The sequence below is a fragment of the Marmota monax genome, unplaced genomic scaffold, assembly GCF_021218885.2.
Source record: "Marmota monax isolate L192 unplaced genomic scaffold, Marmota_monax_Labrador192_F-V1.1 WCK01_AAM20220418_F8-fsc00070, whole genome shotgun sequence".
Taxonomy (NCBI): Eukaryota; Metazoa; Chordata; class Mammalia; order Rodentia; family Sciuridae; genus Marmota; species Marmota monax.
This window is the reverse complement of record NW_026692116.1, coordinates 7,078,690-7,102,489: the sequence shown is the minus strand read 5'-3', so window position 1 is coordinate 7,102,489 and position 23,800 is coordinate 7,078,690. Positions and strand designations below refer to the sequence as shown.

Here is a 23,800-nt window from a genome sequence, read left to right as displayed (position 1 = left end):
AAGACAGAAGTATAGGAAAACAGATGGCCACAAGACAAAAAATATATATAGTAGTCACCTTGGAATAGATCTTTATTCATGAAAAGGACCTGCTGCAGGGGAATAACTTAGTTTGGCTTGTGTGCTTTAGAAAGATATGGACTTGGTTGTACTAGAAAAAAAAATTCAAGGAGGAAAAGAAAGTAGATTGGTAAAGAAACTGTTGTAATATAGCCAAGAGACAATAGTGTCTGAGCAATATATGTAGCAGGACAGATGGCAAAAACTACCATATTTTACGGCCCAATTGTTGCCACTATAACCTTTCATTGCATACTCGTTTCATGGTATAACTCTGTTGGTCACTCTGATTAAAACGTAAATAGAGCAGCAATGTATTCACCAGTGGCATATGGATGTGCATTTGTCTTCTTGCGCACTGTGAGCCACAAGCCCAAAATTCTCAATGCACACACGTTGTCAGTATATTCTGAAAGCTGACTTGTGTGGTTTGTTTACAATGCTGCACTACTAACAGTAAATAAATTTTATATAAGTGGCATTGAGAACAGCATATCAGATAATGAAACCAATCAGCAGTGCAGAATCTTCAAACACAAGAGATTAAATTTCGTTAAGTACATACTTTGCAACACAGTAGTAAATTTTATCAAGTGTAATATTTAGACTGTAATGCACAAATCAGTAACAACTGTGTGTTAACTTTCTTTTTCCCACATTGGAAAAATGTTTGCTGAACTATCACAAAGAAATGATGTGCACCAGTTTGGACATATATTCATGAATACTGCGTACACCCTATCTTGCAAAGCCAGTTTAGTAATAAATAATTCTGAAGTAATACTGGCACAATTTTAAAAAGGCTTCACCTAATCCTCACACCCCTCTCTTATGCGAAAATTATTTGGCATAAAATCGGCAATGATTATGCAGTGAAATACAGTAGGCAGAAAATTAATAATTAATTGATAGGATTTGGTAATTAATGAAGGATTGTAGGAGAATTTATGGTTAAAACATATTTCATTTTGTCTCTCTTCTACCAGGAAGCTCTAATTCCTATAAGTGTATAGCAAATGAAACAAATGCAATCACTAAAGGCAAAGAAGGTCATCATTAGCTGAAAATTAAATTCCCCAGAAAAGGAAAAAGGAATGGAACCAAAAGGAACAGAAGACATAGTAAAAACATAGCAATGAAGGGATGACAATTATAGAAATCAGATTAAAACCAGACAGGTTTGCAGGAGAAGGGAAGAGAATGAATACAAAAGGATTAATGGAACATCTAGCCAATGTACAAACAACTAAACTCCTCTTTCCTCCTTTGACAGCCCCTACAACCTAAAAACAAAAATAATAACACACCCTCCCTTAAAGTCATCAGAAGTTCTAAAGGAAGTTTTGTTGGCTCAGATTAAATGCCTCTTTAGCACTAATGGTGGTGCGGATGGGGGAACCAGCTTAGTATTCAACTCCTCATTACTTTACCCTATGGGGAAAGCATGAAAGTACAACAAAATCTAATTATGCATTCTGAAATATGAACAAACAAAAGGTTTAGAAGGAGAGTTAGAACAAAATAAACAGCTAACACTGAACAAGAAATACAATTCAGTGTATACTAAGGTTTTTAAAAAATATTGTAATTGAAATTCTCAAAGAATTAAGTCCTAAGATGTGACAACTACAATATAAAAAAGATTGAAGGACATTTAAAATTAAAACTATGACTTCAAAACAGTTTTTTTTTTTTCCCACTCCCCTGAACAGAAGGAACTTTGCATTCTTTGTTCAGTCTAAAATAACTCTGACTGGAATAAGTGACTTACTCCTTAACCACTTTGTAATTCAGTATTCCAATGTTCCTTCTCAATGGGCTTTCAGTGGTCATCCTATTTTAAATTACAATTTCCTCTCTCCCACATACATCCTTCTACAGACACTTTATTTTTATTCTTTGTTCATTGCTTTCTTTCGATTTTTTATTTTTTTTTAAAGCAAGAATGTGGTGCTGGTGGTATAACTAAGGGGTAGATAGATAGCTTGGATAGCATGTGCAAGGTCCTAAATATGATACCCAGCACAGCAAAAGTAAAATAAAATAAAAATGTGTTCACAAATTACTTTAATAAAAATACTAATAAATAAATTAGGATAATTAATTCCATTTTCAGAGTATATTAAATGAAATAAAACAGACACAGAGACACAAATACCACATGATCTTACTTAAATGTAGACTCTGAAAAAACAATTCACAAATGTAGAGCCAACAGTGCTACCAAGACAGCAATGGTATGGGAGGGTGTGGGGAGGTTCGTCTAAGGATACAAAGTCTCAGAAGGAACAGGTTCTGGTGATCTACTGTACAGCTTGAAAACTACAGTTAATAATAACATATTTTATGTTTCAGAATAGCTAAAAGAATGAATTTTAAATGTTTTCAGCCCCCAAAAATGGAAAATATTTGAGATGGTAGATAAGTTAGTCTGATTTGATCATCCTAAAATGTATACATGTATTGAATCTCACATTATACTCCATAAACACTACATAATTATTATTTATCAATTTAAAATAAATAGTAAAACCAAATGTAAAAACTAAGTTAAAAAATAAAGAACAGATATTCTTTTTGGTATATTTCATGGTATTTTAGAAGTTCACTTCATCAGAAGGAATTAAGAGTTTATTTTGAAAATTAAACCAACAAAAACAGCTGAAATATTAGCCCTTTTAGGCAAAAACATTACAAGCTTATTTTTTGAAAACTATCAAGGGGATCTCAGGTCACTTTTTATAAAGTGATGAAAATTTATCAGGAATTATTTCCTGATAAATTTTCAATAAAATAAGATATAGTTTATATTACTATATTTATATTACTCAACACAAAGGTATAATTGGCTGAAAAATATTAAAAAAGAAAGTTTTTACAGCAATCCTACATATTTAGCTCTAAACACATTTGTATGCTATTTTTGAACATAATTTTAAATAACATTTTCTGTACCATAGTTTTATAAAATCAATAATACATTCATATATTTTTGCTTCTTAGGTTTTATATTCTAGGAAAATTATTAACACATCTTCAAACGAATTTTTTCTATAAGAAATGAAGGTCTACTATAAAGAATCAAATTACCAAAGGCACTGAACATGCAACTTAAAATCTAAGCAGCAGTACATATGCTAATAGTAAGTTCTATATCATAAACAGAATATTTGTATCTACACAAAATTTTAACTTGCAACAAGAAAAAAAAAAAAAAAAACAAACTTCTAACCAGGGCATTAGAGGAATTTAAATAAGAATATGATATTTAATACTTAGGAATATTATGCATAAAAACACCTTAAAAATAATAAGAAAATGCCTACAGAAATATCTTCTGAATGGCTAAACATTTTATCTTCTTTTACTTATGAGATTTTTAATACATTTGAAGCCATTTTATTTATGTACCCACACATACTCACTTGGTTTAATGTATTATCTGTCTTTAGTTCTTTGTGATTGGAGTACTGGATATAAATTGGTTGGTTACGAAGATGAGGTGTCACAGCAGAATAGTAATTAACCATAGTAATAGCTGCTTCCTCTGTTGCCAGTTCCAAAAATGCCTGATAATTTAAATAGCAAAAAATTAAAAAAATATATATATAAAATACTATGAATTAAACTCAAATAAATAATAAATTATAATTCAAATATCTATGCAATCTAAAATATAACCTTGATGTTAATTTACATGCGCTAAGAAGAAAAATTAGAAGTGTCTTACTGAAGTTTCGGTATACAATTAAAAGCTAACCTAAGAAAGCATTTGCATACACTCTGCTGCTGCATTCTACTTTCCATAGCTCACAAATCTATTTCTATCAACTAAAAACTAAAGAAAATATAAACATTTCCCAGCATCAGAATTCTAATGCTCCTAACCTAGAAAATATAAGAGGTCTCAAAGTCATTAAATATTGAAGGTTAGATTAACATCAGCTATAGACAGGAGAATATTAATTTTATAAATTCATCTAAATAGTTTTATTAGAAATTTTAAGACAAGATTTCCTATTTATTATACCTGACCCCTAATGCTGTTACACATGCTAAATGAAGAATATCCAGATTTAATGACTAATTTCCACCAAATGCTACCAGATAAATATTTTCATTGGATAAACTTAAGGTTAAAATGCTACCAGCATCCCTACTGATTTCTGAAATCACAAAGAAAAAAATACAATACAATAAATACAATAAAAGAAATACTTCATTTGTATTTGCCACAACGTCATTCTGACTCTTCCTCAAAACCAAAGTGATAAAATGAGTTCAAAAGATAAAATCTGAAAACTGCTGTGACTCATTCATTTTTTCTATCTAGCAGTAGTTTCCCATATGCAACTACCAGGAAAAGTTAGAGGAATACATTTAAAATATTTTTTTTTTCAGAAAACTAATCCTTTTACTAAGTGGCAGTTAATCAAAATTATAACAATATAATGAAATAAAAATTTGAACTGTAGAGCCACTGTTAAGTAAACTAGTTTGCTGAATAGTTTGTGGTTTTACATTTCATAAACCTTGAAAGAAATATACCTGGTTTTTTCCTTTCAGCATAAGGATGTTGGTTACCTTACCAAAAGGTAAGCCTAAAGCAATAACTTCAGTTTCTGTCACTTCACCAGGTAATTTTCGAATATGAAGTACACGAGAAGGAGCACCATCCATTTTATCTTCTCCTTTAAATTTCTTACTATCATTACCATTGGCTGAAAGAAATTAAAAACACAGTCTTTACACTTAAGCGATTTCCTAAAAATTCAAAAATTGGGCTTTCAATAAAATGGAGAAAACCATATCCATCAATTATTATTAAATAAAATTACGTTAGCCATTAAGTTATGATTGCTATTAAGTAATATTTCTGATATACATAGTAATAAAGTGATTAGCCAAAATATAAAAATACAATTTCATAAAGAAACCATACAATAACTAAAAAACAATTATTGCAATTTAGCCATCCTTTTGCAGACCAACACAAATATATCAGGTCCCCCTTACCTGAATACATTCCCAGATTCCCAGTGTATGTCTGAAATCATAGATAATACCAAATTCTACATATATCATGGTTTTTTTTCCTATGCATACTAACCTATGATGAAATTTCATTTATAAATTAGACATGATAAGAGATAAAAGAGAACAATTGTAACAAACTGAAATGAAAGTTTGAACTTTAGGGCCAAGTAAATTGTTACTACAACACAAACACTGGGTACCTAGACAATCTTATGTCCAAGATGGCTACTAAGTGTCAGGGGATTAGCTCATACAATGTAGATACACTGAACAAAGGGATGATTCACATTTTGGGGGAGTAGGACAAGAGATTTCACCACAGAACTCAGAATAGTACAACACTAATAACCTATGAATATTTTATTTCTGGAATTTTCTATTCAATATTTTCAGCTGAGGCTGAAGCCGGTAAATAAAGCTATAGAAAGCAAAACTCTGCATGGGGTACGGATAAATGTGAAAAAAAAAATGGAAAAAATTGGGTTAATAAAAATCAGGAAGTTCATAATTTTACCTGAGAAATTATACATTGTTAAACTTAGAAAATGTCCTACTAAACAGGATGAAAGGAGAGAATAAAATAAAAATGATTATGTAATCAATCCATACCATGAGACTCTCCTAATTTGTTATTATCACCATACAATCTATGTATTTAAATATTTTATGACTATTAATATCAACATACTGTAAATTACTCATGAACTCAAATATCAACATACTATAAATCACTCATGAACTCAGTAACTAAACTTTAAAGTAAACTAATATTTCAATCAATAAATTATTTCCTTGCCTTCATTCTAAAGCTCACAAAAAGTAAAAATCTCTAATTAAGATGCCTATAAAATAGGCTAGGTTTTATGCAGAATCATCTGAAAAGATGTGCACTTTACCCACTAAACCAGATCAATCACTAATCATCTTCTAGGTACTCAAGAATAATTGACATTTGAGACTCTAACCAAAATTAGGACACAACCCCCTAGCATTTTTTTGTTGTTGTTTGTTTTCGGCATTGAACCCAGGATCAATGCCACATCCCTAGCCCTTTTTATTTTTTGAGAAACTGTCTCCATTCAGAAACATACATGCATACTCTATTTTGTATCAAATTTTATGTATTTCATCAAACTCCCCCCAAACTTGCAATACCATCTAAAACAATATAATGTACATTCAGAAGTTATCAATAAAATTCTGAGATTACCTTGATCTGTCCTCAAAATTCATTTACATACTGATTCTTCAAACATTTGCCAAGTATAAAAATGTGTTTAGAACTGCTTTAAGCTATGGAAATACAGCTGTATAAAAGATGAATACAATTCCTATAGAAGGAGAGGTAGACTAACTAGTACATAAACCAAGTAATTTCTTGTGTAATAATAAATGCTATAAATCAACTAAAACAGAGTGATATGATTAAAAGTGATTTATCTGAGGACTGGTAGAGGATGGTAGTAATGACTTTATTGTATAACCACAGAAAGTATCTCTATGAGATAAGATGTGAACTCATTATAATGTCAAGCTATACTTAAAGCCATCATTTTACTAAGAGTTTCACCTAGGCATATATATTTGAATGGCTGGCCAATGTATTTAATAATTACCCTATGCTTCCTTTGTACAGGAAAAGTAGTGAGCTCAGGCTTCTGAATACATTATTCTGAAAATCTTGGCTTGCTAGCTCTTCTACACTCCAAAAATATGAGCAACTAAAGGAAGCTATTCACACCTCCTTTCATTACTCAGGAAGATTTGTGCACACACAGGCTCCCCAACTTTCTATTTTATATCATTTTATCTAACAAATTATCATTAGGTCTGTGTAAGTTAAAGCAGGGAATTGGACACAGGTATCTTAAAACATATAATTAGCACATACACATATTCCTCTGATGTAGGACTAAGGCCTTTTCCTGATAAAACAGTCTCAAGAATAGAAAATCTGTAGTTTATTCTTCTTCACTAGTTTGAATAGCAAGGGCAAAAATTTCATAAGCTGAACCCCAAGAGTTATGGTTTCAGGATACTCAAACCAGCAAATTTCAGTTTCGCTTACTTTGTGTGTCCTTTTCCTTCTGAGAGTATGTCAAGGGGAGAAAACTAACAATAAAGATTCTACCTATCGTTATTCCTATAAGGAAAAAAGGCTTTTTCTTTCAAATGATTTTCAGAATATAATCCCCACAATACAAAAGCCTGCCTAAATCTACTAAGAGAATAATTTATTGCTTTGGATTTGTGTTGCACATTTTCTGGACAGTGGCAGCAGATGAAGGTAGAATACTACTGACAAAGAATAAGATAAAAATCTTGGTTTCTTGGAAAAAATATAGAAAGATGAGATTGTCCTTTACATCAATAATAACATTCAAAAAGTTAACAGGTTGTGCAATTTAAAACTCTTAAGATTGCTGTTATTATGACCCATCAATTCTATTTATAGGTAAAAGCTAGTTAAATGCTCAATTACTAAAATGGGTACTAAGTGGTAAAGACAGATGTAGTAGAAAAAGTATTAAAAACCAGAGTATGGGTTCTATGGCCTATGTTCTAACTACTATGCTACAAGACAATCCCAAAGACAAATTTCACATTACAAATGATGACCTAAAAAGATCTTTCCCTTTTTCCCCAAAGACCAAGCCAGCTATTAGGTAGTCATCAAAATTTACTCTCTCTTCCCACTATCTGATATTCTCAGTTAACAGTATCAAGAGAGTAGCCACCTAGTATTCATATGTTGGTGCTATGAAAGTCTTTGTTTTAAGTAACTTATACTGTAATTATGTGAAAATGGGAAATGAGAATTCTTAATAAAAAGGCAAAAGAAAATGCAGGGCCTCAGCTTATGAAACATCTACATCTACCCTATGAGAGAGAAAGAATTAGGTCTGTCTGGACTTCAGATCTATGATTCCTTAGAAACAGAGAATAATTTAGACTTCTACGCATGATCCTTTCTCTTCCATTCTGGTAAACCCAGAATAGTTTGGAAAGTAAAATTTTATATTCAATTAACAAAGAATATAGCAATGCTTTTACTCATGCACATAAGTTGGAGATACAAAGCAATAACATTTTCCATATACTACTCAGTTATTTTAAAGACTCAAGCTTAAGGAGGATATTTATGGACTTCAAATCCTCAAATGAACATCTTTGCCTTTGTCAGTCCATCACTCGTTTCTAGACTGATCTTTATTTTCCACTGGCTTTTACCTTCAGTTTCACATCAACTGGTACTGCCAAGAATTTAAATCACCACACCCATCAGTGACCAAGAAACTGTTAAACTCTCTCTCTCTCTCTTTCTTCCTTACTGAGTCTCTCTTCTCATAGCACCTCTTAATAATTTCTACTTCTCATTTTCTTACTTCCCTAACTCATTTCATATCTGCTTAGAACTTCTTGCTGAATATCCCAAAGACTGTTGCGGTTTTCAAAACTATTAGTCCCAAGGTCTTCCTATTTTTACCTACTTATTATAAATACTTTAGCACTTAATCTTCAAAAATTATCTTCTCATTTAATTTGCATATTTATTATTTTAGCCTCACTCACCAACATGCTTTCAATTGCACAAAAATATGAAATAAAACACTTCAAAACTTTACTTCATCTGTACTTTTTTCTAGAAAAGGTATTTCAAAACATATTTCCTACATATACACTTCTTAGGTTACAACAAATAAATTTTGATGATTTTCATTTTCATCCAATCAAAAATAAACCCTTTTATATCTTCTTTGATCCATGGATTGCTTGAAATTATGTAATTTCTAAATATTTGGTACTTTTATTAACTTTTTCATTCTAATTTAATTCCACGATAATCAGTAACTATATAAGCTTTTTCAATAATTTGAACTTTATTGTTACCTTATGATCCAATATATGTTCTATTGTGGTGAATATACTTGAAAAATTATTTTGCAGTTACTGTGTATAGTTTTATAAATGTGAGTCAAGTAAAGCATTGTTCAAATTCTCTCTACTGTGTCTTTTTATTTAGGCAAGGCATATCTAATTGTTATCAACTACTATGAAGAATGCTCAAGCATCTAAGATTGTGGATTTCTTAGTTTCTCTTTCTAGTTTTTGAAGTTCTGTTATTACTAGCATACAAATTCGGGAATGTTAGGATTTTTGATAAACTGAAATTTTAAGCAGTATGAAATGTTATTTTTATACTTAGTGATGCTCCCTGATCTGAATTTCATTGTCTCACGTCAATAAAAGCACAACTTTCTTGTGTTATTTGCAAGGAATATAACTTTCCTTATTATTAGCCTATGTCCTTGCATTTCAACCTGTCTCTAGACAGCATAGTTATGTCTTGTTTTTTAGTCCAGTCTGACAATCTCTGCTTATACTAGTATTATCCAAGAAGTGTAATACAACACACAAAAGTAATTTTTAAGACTTCAGTTTTTAAGGCAATTTTAAGATTCACAGCAAAATCAAAAAGGCAAAACCTTTAACAACCTCAATTTTCTTACCAGTGTGGTACATTTGTTACCAGTGATAGGCCTACACTGACACATCATAATCACACAAAGCCCACAGTGGAGTTTAGAGTTCACTCTCGGGGCCATACGTTCTTTTCTTTCTTTCTTTTTTATAAATATTTTTTAGTTGTTGATGGACCTTTATTTTATTCATTTATTTACATGTGGTGCTGAGAATTAAACCCAGTACCTCACACATGTGAGGCAAGTGCTCTATCACTGAGCCACAACCCCAGCCCCCTCCCCCATAAATCTTGATTCTGGACAAATGCATGACATGCCACCATCATCTAAGTATCAAATATTTCATCACTGTCTTAAAAATGCCCTCTGTGCTTCACCTATCCCCCCGCCAAATCTGAAACCCAACTACTGTTCTTTTCTTACTATTTCCATAGATACGCCTTTTCCGGAATGTCATATAGTTAGAATTACATGGTATATAGACTTTTCATATTAGTTTCTTTCACTTGGTAATATGTACTTAAGGTTTCTCCATGTCTTTTTAAACCTATATGTAAGTTTTTAATCAATGTCTCCTTGATTGTCCAAAAATGTAACAAAAACTTGTTGGACATGGATAAACACAGATATGGTTGCATTTTCTCCACATCTTTTCATGGCTTGATAGCCTATTTCCTTTTAGCACTGAATATGATTCCACTATCTGAATGTACCATATTTTTATCCATTTACCTAATTAAAGATATCTCAGTTGGTTTCACATTTTGACAATTATGAAGAAAGTTGCTGTAAACATCAGTGTGCAGATTTCAATTTCTTGAATAAATACTCAGGGGCATAATCTCTACATGGTATGGTAGTTCAGTTTTGTAAGAGTATGTTCAGTTTTGTAAGAGATCACAAAATTTTCCAAATTATTCCACTAGGCATTTCTACCAGTAATGACGGTTCCTGTTGGCCAAATCATCACCAACATCTGGTGCTGAAAATATTCTGAACTTTAGCCATTCTAATATGTATGTATATATTTAAAGTGTATAACTTGACAAATTTTGACATACATATGGATCCATGCATAAGCATTCATACATAACAACAGAATATAGCTGGCTCTCTGGATCAAAAGTTCCTCATCTAATGATTAAATCAACTGTGATTTAAAATAAGTGAAAAATTTGAGAAAATTCTGAAAAACAAAGCTTGAATTTGCTATGCACTGATAACTCTACTATATCCACGCAAAAGAAATAATGTATAGCCAATGAATTAGATATTATTAATCTGGACATAACTTAAACATACAGGAAGATGTGTGTAGGTTATATACAAATACTCTGACATTTTACATAACAGGATTTGAGAATTCTTGGATTTTGGTATGGGGTGTCTATAACTAATCTCACAGACACCAAGATATGACTGTGTATACATCTATCACTCCCAAGTTTCCTTGTGTCCCCTTGCCACCCTATTCCTACCACCTTTACCATCCTCAATACTCCTTGCAAACACCAATTTGCTTTAGTTTAAATCTTGTAGAATTTCAAATTAATATAATCACACAGGATGATTTTCCCCATATTTCCCACGATGTAATTTGGAAACTCACCCTACTGTTACAATCAATAACTCACTCAACATGGTTGAGCAATTTTCCATAGTATGAAACAACACATAATGCCAGAACAACCCGTTCTATCCATCCTCTGCTGATGGACAATTGTATAGTTTTAGTTTGGGGCTATTACAAATGAAGCTGCTATGAACATTCACATACAAGTTTTGTAATGAACATATATCTTCATCATTTTTCTTAGGTAAATGCCTAGCAAACAGGAGGATCACAGAGAAAGTAATAATATTTAACTTTTTAAGAAACTGACAAATTGTTATCCAAAATAGTTCTATAATTTTAAACTTGTATCAACTTATGAGTGTCACAGTTCCTCCACATTCTTTCCAACATTTGGTAAGGTCAGTCTTTTTAAAGTTTAGTCATTCTGACAGGTATGTAATGTTATCTGACTGTAGCTTTAATCTACATTTATCTAAAGAGTAATAAGATATTGTGCACGTGTTTATGTCTCAACATAATATCTTTTTGCTGAACTACCTGTTCAAATATTTTGGCCAACTGGTTAAAATAGTCACATTATTGAGTTTACTTACTCTGAATTTACATATACATTCTGGATATAAGTCCTTTGTCAACTACTTCTTTGTAGAGATGTACTGCCACCTGACGGCTTATCTTTTCATTCTCTTACTGTCTTTTGGGGCTGGGGCTATAGCTCAGTAGCAGAACACTTGCCTAGCACGTGTGCAGCACTGGGTTTGATCCTTAGAAACACATATAAACAAACAAAATAAAGGCATGCTGTTCATCTACAACTACAAAAAAAAATTAATACAGTGTCTTTTGGGCTGGGGTCATGGCTAAGTGGTAGAACATTTGCCTCACATGTGTGAGACACTGGGTTCGATTCTCAGCACCACAAATAAATAAGTAAAATAAAAGTCCACAAACAACTAAAAACATTTTTTTTTAAAAAAGTATCTTTTGAAGAACAGAAATGTTTAATTTTGATGTCGAGTTCCATTTGTTTTTTTAATAGACTGTCCTTTTAGAGTCATGTCTAAGAAATTTCTGCTTAACCTTAAGTCACATCTTCTATTTTTCATACAGCAGTTTTATTTTAGGTATTACATTTAGGTCATGGTCCATCTGAAGCTAACTTTCATATGAACTGGAAGATACAGATCCAGTTAGGGTTTTTTGTTGTTGCTGGTTTTTTTTTTTTTTGCATATGGCTATACCCAATTTTTTCAGCACTCAAATAAACTGTTTCTCTACTGAATTGACTTTGCACTTTTATCAAAAATCAGTTGTCCATAATTGCATGAGTTTACTTCTGAACTCTCGATTCTGTTCCACTGATCTATTCATCTTTCTTTGCACCAACAAAATACTATTGTAATTACTGTAGTTTAACAGTAATTCTTGATAGGCAGTCAATGTTCCAATTTTTTCACTATAGCTTTTCGCTATCTATACTTCTTTTGTTATTTTTAAGAGACAGTACATGGAATTTCAACAAAATTAAGACCGGGTTTTGTTTTCTAACATCTTTACCATTATCAATACTCCTCTCTACATTCTTGCAGCTCTACAATGCCACACAGTCTAAAGATGTGAGCTGTTATTTTAGTACAGGTGTTGACTTCCTGTTAAATGTCTTTTTTCCTAGCTGTTTTTAAGAGTTATACTTTATGATTAGTTATTAATATTATAACTATTATAATAATTAGTTTTCAATATTATGTATCTAAGCATACATCTACATGTGAGGTTTACTGAGTTTCTTAGAACTATGTTGTTGATATTTCTTCTAATATTTTACAAGTTTTTGGTCATTCTAGTTCCATGCACACATATATAAAATATACTTTTTATAGAATACATTTTTTGCCCCATTTTCTGAACACAATATACACACATATACGCAAAAGACACATTTTTTTTTTTTTGGCCTATTTTGTCTGTTCATTCTCTGGAATTCCAATTATATAAATGTTAAGACTGCATGAATGTCCCACAGGTATATTTTGTCTTCTTTGGGTGAACACTGAATGAATTATATCCATCAGAATTCAAGTTCCAACCTTTCTTCTGTTGTCTCCATTCTATTAATCCTAACCAGTAAATTTTCTAGTTTTCCATCAGACTTTTTTTATATGCTTTCTTTATAGTTCTCAACACATTACTCCATCTGTTCACTCATTATGTCAAATTTTTCCTTTATAGTTTGAAAATATTTAGAGTCCTTGTCTGATAATTCTAATAATTAGGTCATTATAAGAATCTGCTCCTATTGAATGTTTCTTCTCTGGTTTATGGGTTTTGCTTTTCTGCTTTTTCACAACTTGTATTTTGGGGGGTGGAGGTGGGGCAGTACCAGGGATTGAACTCTGGAGCACCTGACTACTGAGTCACATCCCCAGCCCTATTTTTTGTATTTTATTTAGAGACAGAGTTTCACTGAGTTGTTTAGCTCACTGAGGTTCTCTCTGAATTTGCGATCCTCCTGCCTCAGCCTCCTGAGTCGCTAGGATGACAGGCGAGTGCCACCACACTCAAGTACAACTTGTATTTTTTGATGGCATGCTACCAATGGACAACAGTTGTAAGCCTGAATCTTGTTGTCTTCCATAAAGACTGCTGTTTTATTTTGGCAGGCAATTAAATTACTGATGAATCCTTCACATCCTGTCAGATTAGACTTTCAAGTTTCTTTGATGCGTGGCACTTCCTAGAATATGATTCTCTTATGTCATGGGCTTTCTGTATTCTAAAGTGGGTGCTTAAGATACTCTGCAAGGTATCTGCATTCTAACTTTCCAAAATGCCAATGTTTCTGAGCACTGTTCAACCTACAGAATCACCATGCAGCTGCCAGGCCTGTAGCAGGCAATTTCTGATAGACTTAGTGAAGTCTCAGCCCGCACATATAAAACCTAGCCATAATCCAAAATTATAAATGAAGTGAACTCCTACACCAAATTCTGCCCACTGCCCAATACTTAAACCTCTTAACAATTTCTTTTCTTCAGAACCCTTTCCCACAAATATCAGATGTTTGAGCTCCTCTAAATTCCAATCTCAGTCTCTTCAGTGAGACCTCTGTGCTATACTCAGGCTCTATTTCCCTGTGCTAAAGCAGAAAGGTACTCCAAAGTTGAAAGTTAAGAGATTCTCCTCATGTGTATCCTTTCACTCAAGATAGTGATCTTGTACTTCTGTTCATCAATTCCAGACAGCAGCTGTCCTAAGTGTTTTATTCTGTTACACAGCTGAAATAAAGAGGCCAAGGCTGCTATCATTTACTCTCTCATGATCCTGAATATTAACTTTTAAAACATTCAAACAGAGGGGCTGGGGTTGTGGCTCAGTGGTAGAGCACTTGCCTGGCATGTGTGAGGGCCTGGGTCCAAATCTCTGCATATAAATAAATTAAATAAAGGTCCACTGACAACTAAAAAAAATAAATAAATAAAACCATTCAAACAGTATTATGTATTGTGTCAAAAAAAAAGACAAAGCAAGAGTTACAGACAATTGAAACTTGATTTTCAATTATCTGCACATGACACTTTGGTTAACAAAACCATGGCCTTGTAGTTTTGCTGTGTAATCACTGCACAGAAAAATTAGTAAAAATATGTATTGACAAATTCATCTTCATACCACTATATCTATATTTGAATCAGTAGTTCATTATAACTTTTAGTAACCTGAACTGTCAGGAATGGGCATGTATATGTCAAGGTATACATATATACAGGCTACCTGAAGGAAATTAAAATGTTACTGCATAATGTAATTAGTTCCTTAAGAAACTAATTCAGGAAAGAATACAGAAAAAAAAAAAAAAAAGAAAGAAAGAAACTTTGCTTTTAGGTCTACAAAGTGAGATATAGGGCTATAGAATAAATTCATTCAATAATAGATTAAAAATTTGGTCTTTTAGCCATAAAACTAAGGTCTCAAATTTATTTACAGATGGACATTAAAAAACAATATTATTTCAGATATACAGAATTCAGGAAAAACAAGACTAAGTAAATCATGTTAAATTTCCAACTAGATAACCTAAGGAAAATCAATTCAAAGAATTAAAATATTGGCACAGCAAATAAAAAAAGGATGATGCCACAAAAAGAAAATGATGTACCTTAATTGTTTGGTCTTTACTTATACTTTAGGCTTTAGGATTCATGGAATAAAGAAGAAATACTTCAAAACAGATGACACAAACAAAAAAAATAAAAATACAAGAAGAATATAAAAGGGGCATCTGAGATTATAACAGGAAAGAGGAATGGTTATACGTTGGTGGTTTAAAAAAAAAAAAAAGCAATCAAGAACCAGGAGCAGTGACAATGTCTTTAATCCCAGCTATTCAGGAGTCTGAGAAGCTGAGGCAGGACGGAGTATCACTGAAGGCTACTGCGTTCTAGGATAACATGGGCAACATAACAAGACCTCATCTCAATAAATAATAAATAAATAATCAAGGATTTCAAGGTAATCTCAACACATTGAAATGATAAACGATGTAATAATGTCTGGGATGATAGAAAGTTTAATTCCCTAATCTAATTACATACAGTACATATTTAAATTACTATATGTAAATTTAAATTTTAAAAAAATTAAATCATGATATAATCAAAAACAATAAATTTATTTAAGACTTTAGGTATGACTATGTGGTAGAATGCTTGCCTAGAATGTGCAAGGACTTATGTTTAAGTTCCAGGACCACAGGGAAAAAGGAGACTTAATTTTTAAAAAAGACTTAAAGTTACTTGCCCATAAAGTCACCAACTTCAGAATTTCTGACTTGAAACATAAATACTCTAATAAAATTTTCTCTAAAACATTTCAATAAGGCATTTAAAAATTAAAAGAACATAAATACTCCAATAAAATTTCCTTTAAAATGTTTTAACACAGCATTTAAAAATAAAGACTAAGAGTACAGAGTAAATATTAGTTTTAACATTCTACTCCATAAAATAGTAAATGACAGGCTTATTAAGAGAATAACAGTTACCTGTAACAACCATGCCACTCATATTAGAGTTTGGACTACTCAGAACACTGCCTGAGAGTAGTTCGTCAGATCCTCTCTATAAAAACAAAAAAAAAATTAACATAAGACATCTTTAAATTTTAAAATATTAATATGAAAATATCACTTACCTGCAATTCTTCAAATATTCACTTTAAAAATATTACAAATATTACACTATGGCAATAGTTTAAAATTTTTAATCCCTTTTAAAAAATTAAAAATTAACTTCATCCCTCTATTCACACATCTAGTCTTCTGAACATAATCTTCAACAGCAAAATAAATACTTATGTATAAACATCATGACTAAAACACTGAAAACAAAAGCAAAATCTTTGAAATAAGAAATTTCTTTCTGTGAAAATTAAAAAGAAACTGAATCATGTTCTTAAATCCTTTAATGAAAAGGTTATACATTTTTATGTTCAGAAACTGCCAGCAATGTTTTAACTATTTTGAAAATCCTTGCATTTACAGAAACATGCATGAACAGAATATTTAAAATAGTTAAATCAACTGCTGTGCCTATTTTAAGTATGTGTATATTACACACAAGGGTATTAATAATAACTAAATACTGGATGATTTAAATAATCAGCATAAAGAAGCTGAATGGTACCGTGATAATGAAAAAAAAATGTTTAAAAGATAATTTATTAAAGCATTTTTAAAAGTTCAAAAAGAAAATCAAACTAACCCAGAAATTTCTGCAAATTTGTATTTAAACTCATAAGCTGTATCAGGATATAAAAATGTTTAAAAAAAAATACTTAGATCATGTTTCTTAAATGTTTTCAAAACCTTCTACATAGCCTCAAATTGCTCATAAAAAGACAAGTAGGAGAAAAATAAAAATATGATTTCAGGCCACATTAATGCCATATTTATACCAACTCTAATTTCTAATCAAGGTATGGAAGATCTGTCGTGGCATAGTTATAGTTAGTATCTACAAGAACATGATGAGCAGAAATAGATAGGATACAAATTTTCAAAGTATGGTCCCTAAGACCAGCAGTAGACTCAGAAGCTTCCTGGCAATGTGTATTTCCCAAGTCTAATCCAGACCTACTAAATAAACTCTGAGGGTGGGACCCAGCAACCCAAATATAACAAAATCTCTAGGTGTTTCTGCTACAAAGATAAAAATATTTTATAAGCATATATTCATATTGAACATATATTCATATTGTAATAAAATATGGTTATATTACCAAAAATTTTAAAATGTTACATATATTTCTTTGTTTTATTTCTTTATGCAGCCTGGTTCATTACCAAAAATTTAAAAATGCTGCCTATATTTCTTTATGTTTTCATGACAAGTATTCAACATAGTGTTAAAAAAATCAACTCTGGACCTTAGGTTCCACTTATTAACTATGTAACTCTGTTAATCATGCTAAGCGTTAAATTCTTCATTTACAACATCTACATCAGAGCCCTTAGAATTAAATATGATTATACACACACAGTGATTACCAGGCAAAATGCCTGACCCCCATCAGTAGTGTTCACTTAAACATTCCCAAGAATCAATCATAGACAAGGTCCACACAGATAATGCTATGGTTTGGATAACTGTCCCGCTAAGGCCCTTGTAGTAAAGACTTGGTCCCAGCCTATGGCACTATTAGAAGGTGGCTGAACCTTTAGAAGATGGGGACTAATGAGAGGTATTCTGGTCATTATGAACATGCTCTTGAAGGGGATACCAGGACTCCAGATTCTTTTTCTTCCTCTCATTCAATTTCCAGTCATGAGATGAATGGACCACTACCACTGTGTACTCCTGCTATGATATACTGTATCACCGCAGACCCAAACCAAGGGGATCAATTGGTCATGTTCTGAAATGTCTAAAACTGTAAGCCAAAATAAATCTTTTATTTTTAAGTTGATTTACCTCAGGCATTTGTTACACAGTTATCAGAAAGCTGAAAAATACAAATAGTGAAGGAATATTATCATTAAAACCTGGTATATATTTCAGTACCCCTTATTTGAGGGAAGGGGAGTGTTCCGATACCTCCAGTGGATGTCTGAAATTTCAGGCAGTACTGAACCCTGCATATATTATGATTTTTCCTATTTGTGCTACAGCACTGCCACATGGTACCAGTTAGTCTGTCCTTACAAGCTTTATGCTCTAGTGCTTCCTTTGCATCACTACTCTTGCACTGTGAAGCCATTATTAAGTAAAATAAGAGTTACTTGAACCCAAGCACTGTGATGCCACAACAGTCCATCTGATATCTGTCATCTAAGCTGGTTACTAAGGGACTAATGGGTGAGCAATATATACAATGAGGATAGGCTAGACAAAGGGATGATTCATGTTCCCAGGCAAGATGAAGCAGCATGAGATTTTATCACACTGCTCAGAATAGCACACAATTTAAAACTGATGGATTATTTCTGGAATATTCATTTAATATTTTCAAACTGAGGCTAACTGAAGGTAAATGAAACTACACAGAAAGTGAAACCATGGATAAAGGAGAATAAATCTATTTTAGAAAGGCCTTTTTTCTTGGGTCAAATAAATGAAAACATGTTAACCATAAACAAAGAAAGGGTGGCCTCCAACCATAGGAGGTATCTTACACAGAGCAAATAAAGTCAGCCCTTCCATTAATCAACGAAATTGCAGATCAGTTTTTGTTTTGTTTTTGGTACCAGGGATTAAACCTAGGGCTCGTAACTACTGAGCCACATCCTCAGACCTTTTTTAAAATTATTTGTAATTTTGAGACAGGGTCTTGCTTTGTTGCTTAGGGCCTCACTGGGATTATAGGTTGCTGACAGAGAGCCCAGTGTCACCAGATATTTAAAAAAAAAAAAAAAAGAAAGAAAAAAATTCTGCAGAGACCCATAGTACTTTCCTCACTGTATCGTTCTTTAACTGTTGTGAATGAAAACATTCCAACCTAGTGCATCACAAGTAATTCTGGAAGATGATGGGTTCAGGAAATCTTAAAGTCTATGGGAGTAAAGAAAGCTTATAATTCTAACTTCTGGTATGCAGAATGCTCTCTTCTTCCTTTCTGCAATGAATCTTTATGCCTGACAAAGTCTTTTTAACTTTTTAAAAATTGTGTGTGGTCATTTCTCTTCATTAAAGGATTTCATACCTGCTGTTAAGACAATACATTTAATAGGCATCATAACTGAATCAGAAGAATAAATAGCAAATTATTTGCAATTTTGAGAACTTATAAATTTGAGTATTTTTAAAAATTATATTTTCATTAAAAAAGCAATTATGTTTGCCTTTCCACTGAGTCAAAGGGTTTACTACCACTATGCTCAAAAGAAGTGATGTGCAATACTGGCAAACATTAACATTACCACACTGATGGAAAATTTTACATAAAATTTCTCAACCTAGTTGTTTACCTTGGAATATACATAAAATTTATAAAATGGTAATGAGTGGTAGCTGTTCCATATTAGTAGAACAAATGAAATTAGTACTAAACTTGGAATAAAAAATACCTACTAAGAATATGTAACTCTTGAAAATTTTTAATTCATCTAAGAAAGAAGTCAATTGATTTTAGATTCAACTAAAAAAAAAATAAATGTTAAGATTGGCAATAAATGTCTTGACAAAGAAACGTAATCTTCCTGTGTAATATCAATGACCATTTAAAAAAAAGTAAAAATTTAAAAAAATTAGTATCCCACAGAAACAATTAGGAGAATGTTCACAGAAGAAAAAAATCCATTGGTCAATTAGAAGGTTTTTTAAAAGGTAATTTCATAACTAGACACAGAATAGAGACTATTTGGTATTAATTTCAATGACAAAAATTTGATTTTTCTTCTCGTGGTTACTGGACATTTTTGTTCATACTAATAGCTCAATTCAACTACCATCTACCACTCCCAAGTATTAGAGCCATCAGGCTGCAAGAAAGCAAGCTAAAAACTGTAGGTTGAAGCTTGTAAGAGTCCCTTGGCTGTGCCAGAATTCAGAACTGAGATCTGGCCAAAAGCTTTCTCTTCTGGAGATGACTGGGAATAATGGCAGAAAGACATGGATAGAGGACAGAAATAACAAGTTCCTGAGGCAAACTAGATTTTCAGAGAAGGAAGGTCCATGTTCAAGCAAGTATATGTGTTCTCAAACAGGGCAAAGAAATGAATAGGTAGGAGTATGCTACACTATTAGAGACTAGGGAAGAAGTAACTCATAAAACCGGTAAAAATACATAAAACAATCATATACTAAAGAGGATCAATGAAACCAAAAGCTGATTAAAAACAACAACAAAGAGAGGGACTGCCAGGGAGAATAACCAAAAGGGGAAAAAAAGCACAATTAATACATCATCAGAAAAGCACCCAAAAACAAAAGCTTGAAGATGAAAGAAATTTGCTCTGGCGTATAACATTATGGAGTAGATTGCTCTCTCTTCCTATATGAGATCTTTTCTCACGAAAGAAATGTCTTGCTACATTCTGCTATTTTGTAGCTTATCCTTTATCCTAAGATATATATACATATACATACACACATACATATAATGTGTGTGGGGTGGGTAGAGGTTGCACTCTGGATTCTGGATTTTAAGTTAATTGCCCAACTATGGGGCAGGGCAGAGGTGAGGAATGGATCCCTACCCAACATGCAAACAAAAGATAATTTGAGTACCAAATGTAAAAAGAGAAGCTTCAAAAAATTTAGAATATATCTTTAGAAGCTCTTTGTAAAGACTTTCAAACAGAAAGGAAACAAACATAAAAGGAAATACTAATAAATTCTTCCATAAAGTAGCCACAAAAATCTCTATTAAGAAACTGTATGAGCCTAGTGTGGTGGCACACACCTGTAATCCCAGCAGCTAGTGGGGATGACGCAGGAGCATCCCAAGTTCAAAGCCAGCCTAAGCAACTCAGCAAGACCCTAAGCAGCTCAACAAGATCCTGTCTCAATATAAGAAGTAAAAAAGGACTGGGGATATAGCTCATAAGTTAATAACGCCTGGGGTTCAATTCCTGATACACAAAAGAAACCATATGGTAAAAATAATAATTTAAAAAAACCCTAAAAACTGTAATTAAGGATTGTATGGTATTGTAAAATATATATTTGGTCTTGCATACAAACTCCTAAAATCCTTGGAATCTCCAAAATTATTTCACTGATTGCTGGCAGCCTCTGGTAACTTGGGGGTGGTGGTTAACAATTGAAGAAAATTAAGGTAGGATTAAAAGGCTGGACTTTCTGTCTCGTCCTACAATGTTCAGGGAGGGGAGAGGTGATGTTAGTTAAATTCATTACTAATGGTCAAAGATATAACCAATTGTGCCTATATAAAGAAGTCTACATAAAACTCCGAAGGGTAGGGTTCACAAACCTTCCAAATAGCTGAACATGTGGAGGTTCCTGGAGGGTAGCACACCCAGAGAGGTCACACAATCTCAATACCCCTTCTCTCGTAACTGGCCTTACACATTACTTCATTCTATTCTTTGTAAAATCCTTTATAAGCCAGTAAATGTGTTTTTCTGAGTCCTTGCTATAAAATTTACTGAACCTGAGGAGGGGATTGTGGTAACTCCAATTTATAGCCATTCATCAGCAACACAAGTTAAACAACCTGGAGCTTGTGACTGGGATCTGAAATTGGGGAAAGTCTTGAAGACTAAGCCTTCAAACTATGGGATAGGAAGCTCTCTGGAGGTAAGGTGTCAGAATTAGAGGACACCTAGCTGGTGTCTGCTGCTCTCAAATTAACTGCTTGCTTGTTGGTGGGAAGAAATCTCCTTAATTGTTTTTTGGGGGAGGGTCACAGAAAGTCTTCTTGTTGAAAGTTGTGGGGTATGTGTAAGAAAGAGGAAAAGCAGTTTGTTTTTCCCAACAAAATTCTTTTAAGTTTCTATCTTATCAACAGACGACATCCAGACAAACAGGAAAAAACTTAAAACGTTTAAGAATTAGGATCATATAGTTTTTTTTAGAATTCTAAGGGAACCTGTGACATACTAATAAAATTAGTAACTTCACCAAGACAGTATAAGCAAATGACAAGGCTAGCTAGCTACAAACTGGGAAAAAATATTAGCAACACACACAATCAACAATCAGTAGCCACACGTATTCTTTAAAATATATAAAATTAAATACAAAATTTTATTAAGTAAAAGGTACATAGGCATCATACAATTTCATAAAAGCAACACTAATGACCATAAAATGAAAAACATGTATACCTCTTTAATAATTAGGGAAATACAAAGACCAAAGATTTAACATACCACAGTGTCAAAAATCAAGAAATTAAATACTTAACCAACAGCTGGTAACTATTTTAAACAGTAAGAACACATAAGAACACATGCAGGGCTGGGGTTGTGGCTCAATGGTAGAGCACTTGCCTAGCGTGTGTAAAGCACTGGGTTCGAGTCTCAGGACCACATATAAATAAATAAAGGCCCATCAACAACTAATAAAATATTTTTAACAAAAGAACACATGCTCTACTGGTGAGGCATAAGTTAGAACAATGTATGGGAAAATAATAGTAATATCTTATCAAACTCACTGTACTCTACCCCCTAGCAATATATATCCTTAGATACATACTCTCGAAAGCTTTAATATAAATGAACTAGAAAACAAACACAAAAAGGTTCAGAGCAACATTGTTCTTAAAGTCAAAAACCTTAACCCAAACATCTACCAACTGAAATATCCAGAAAAAGAGAGAAATTATTTTTACCAAGAGTTGTTCCCAGCAATGGGTATTATATAAATACACACAAAAATATGGCTATTAAAATCCTTATTTAATTAAAACACATTTTAACATTACATGGGTATATTATTTTCATAAAATTTAAAAAAAATACTCCTTCAGTATAAGGGGGGCTGGTTTTAGAATTCCTAAGGGATAACAAAAACTGCATGATCACTAAGTCTCCTGTATAAAATGGGATATTTGCATATAAACTAGGAACATCCTTCACCATATTTTAAATCATCTAAATTACTTACAATACCTAATACAATGTAAATGGTATGTAAAAAGCTGTTACATTGCATTGTTCAGGGAATAGTAAGAAAAGGAAGTCTGCCCATAGTACAGAAGCAATTGTTTTCACAAATAGTTTCATTCTGAGGTTGACTGGATGCAGAACCGATGGATTGGGAGAGCTGAAGCGTATTTCTCTCTCTCTCTCTCTCTCTCTCTCTCTCTCTCTCTCTCTCACACACACACACACACACACACACACACACACAAAGGCCACAATGGAAAGAGGAAGAAAAAAATTTGCAGTAGTACATATCTGTGTCAGGGTAAGGAGGGGGATAAAAAAAAGGAGCACATGGATATGTATAACAATACTGGTAACATTCAAGCTGTTTTTTTTTTTAAGTGGCATATTCATGTTGTTAATAATATTCTCATAAATAAATCTTGAATAATAAAAGATTCTAGGGAGAAAATAACAAAATTAGGACAGGATGACAATATATTTTATCACCCGAAATGGGACACTTCGATGAAAGAAAATATAAACAATAAGAAATGTAAGCAAGAAAGAGTAACAAACAATCAAAACGTTTAA

At 32.5% G+C, this 23,800-nt stretch overlaps 1 protein-coding gene across 5 annotated transcripts in view; it reads right to left on the bottom strand.

Annotated features, from left to right (window-relative positions):
• Ptbp2 (polypyrimidine tract binding protein 2) overlaps nt 1-23,800 on the bottom strand; it is a 71,082-nt gene that overhangs the window by 34,908 nt on the left and 12,374 nt on the right. For all 5 annotated transcript variants that reach the window (XM_046462277.2, XM_046462286.2, XM_046462298.2 and 2 more), the window contains exons 3-5: nt 16,199-16,274; nt 4,609-4,781; nt 3,486-3,629 (exon numbers count right to left, since the gene is read on the bottom strand). In XM_046462277.2, coding sequence (XP_046318233.1) covers nt 3,486-3,629; nt 4,609-4,781; nt 16,199-16,274 — 393 coding nt within the window. The remainder of the gene's footprint in view (nt 1-3,485; nt 3,630-4,608; nt 4,782-16,198; nt 16,275-23,800) is intronic.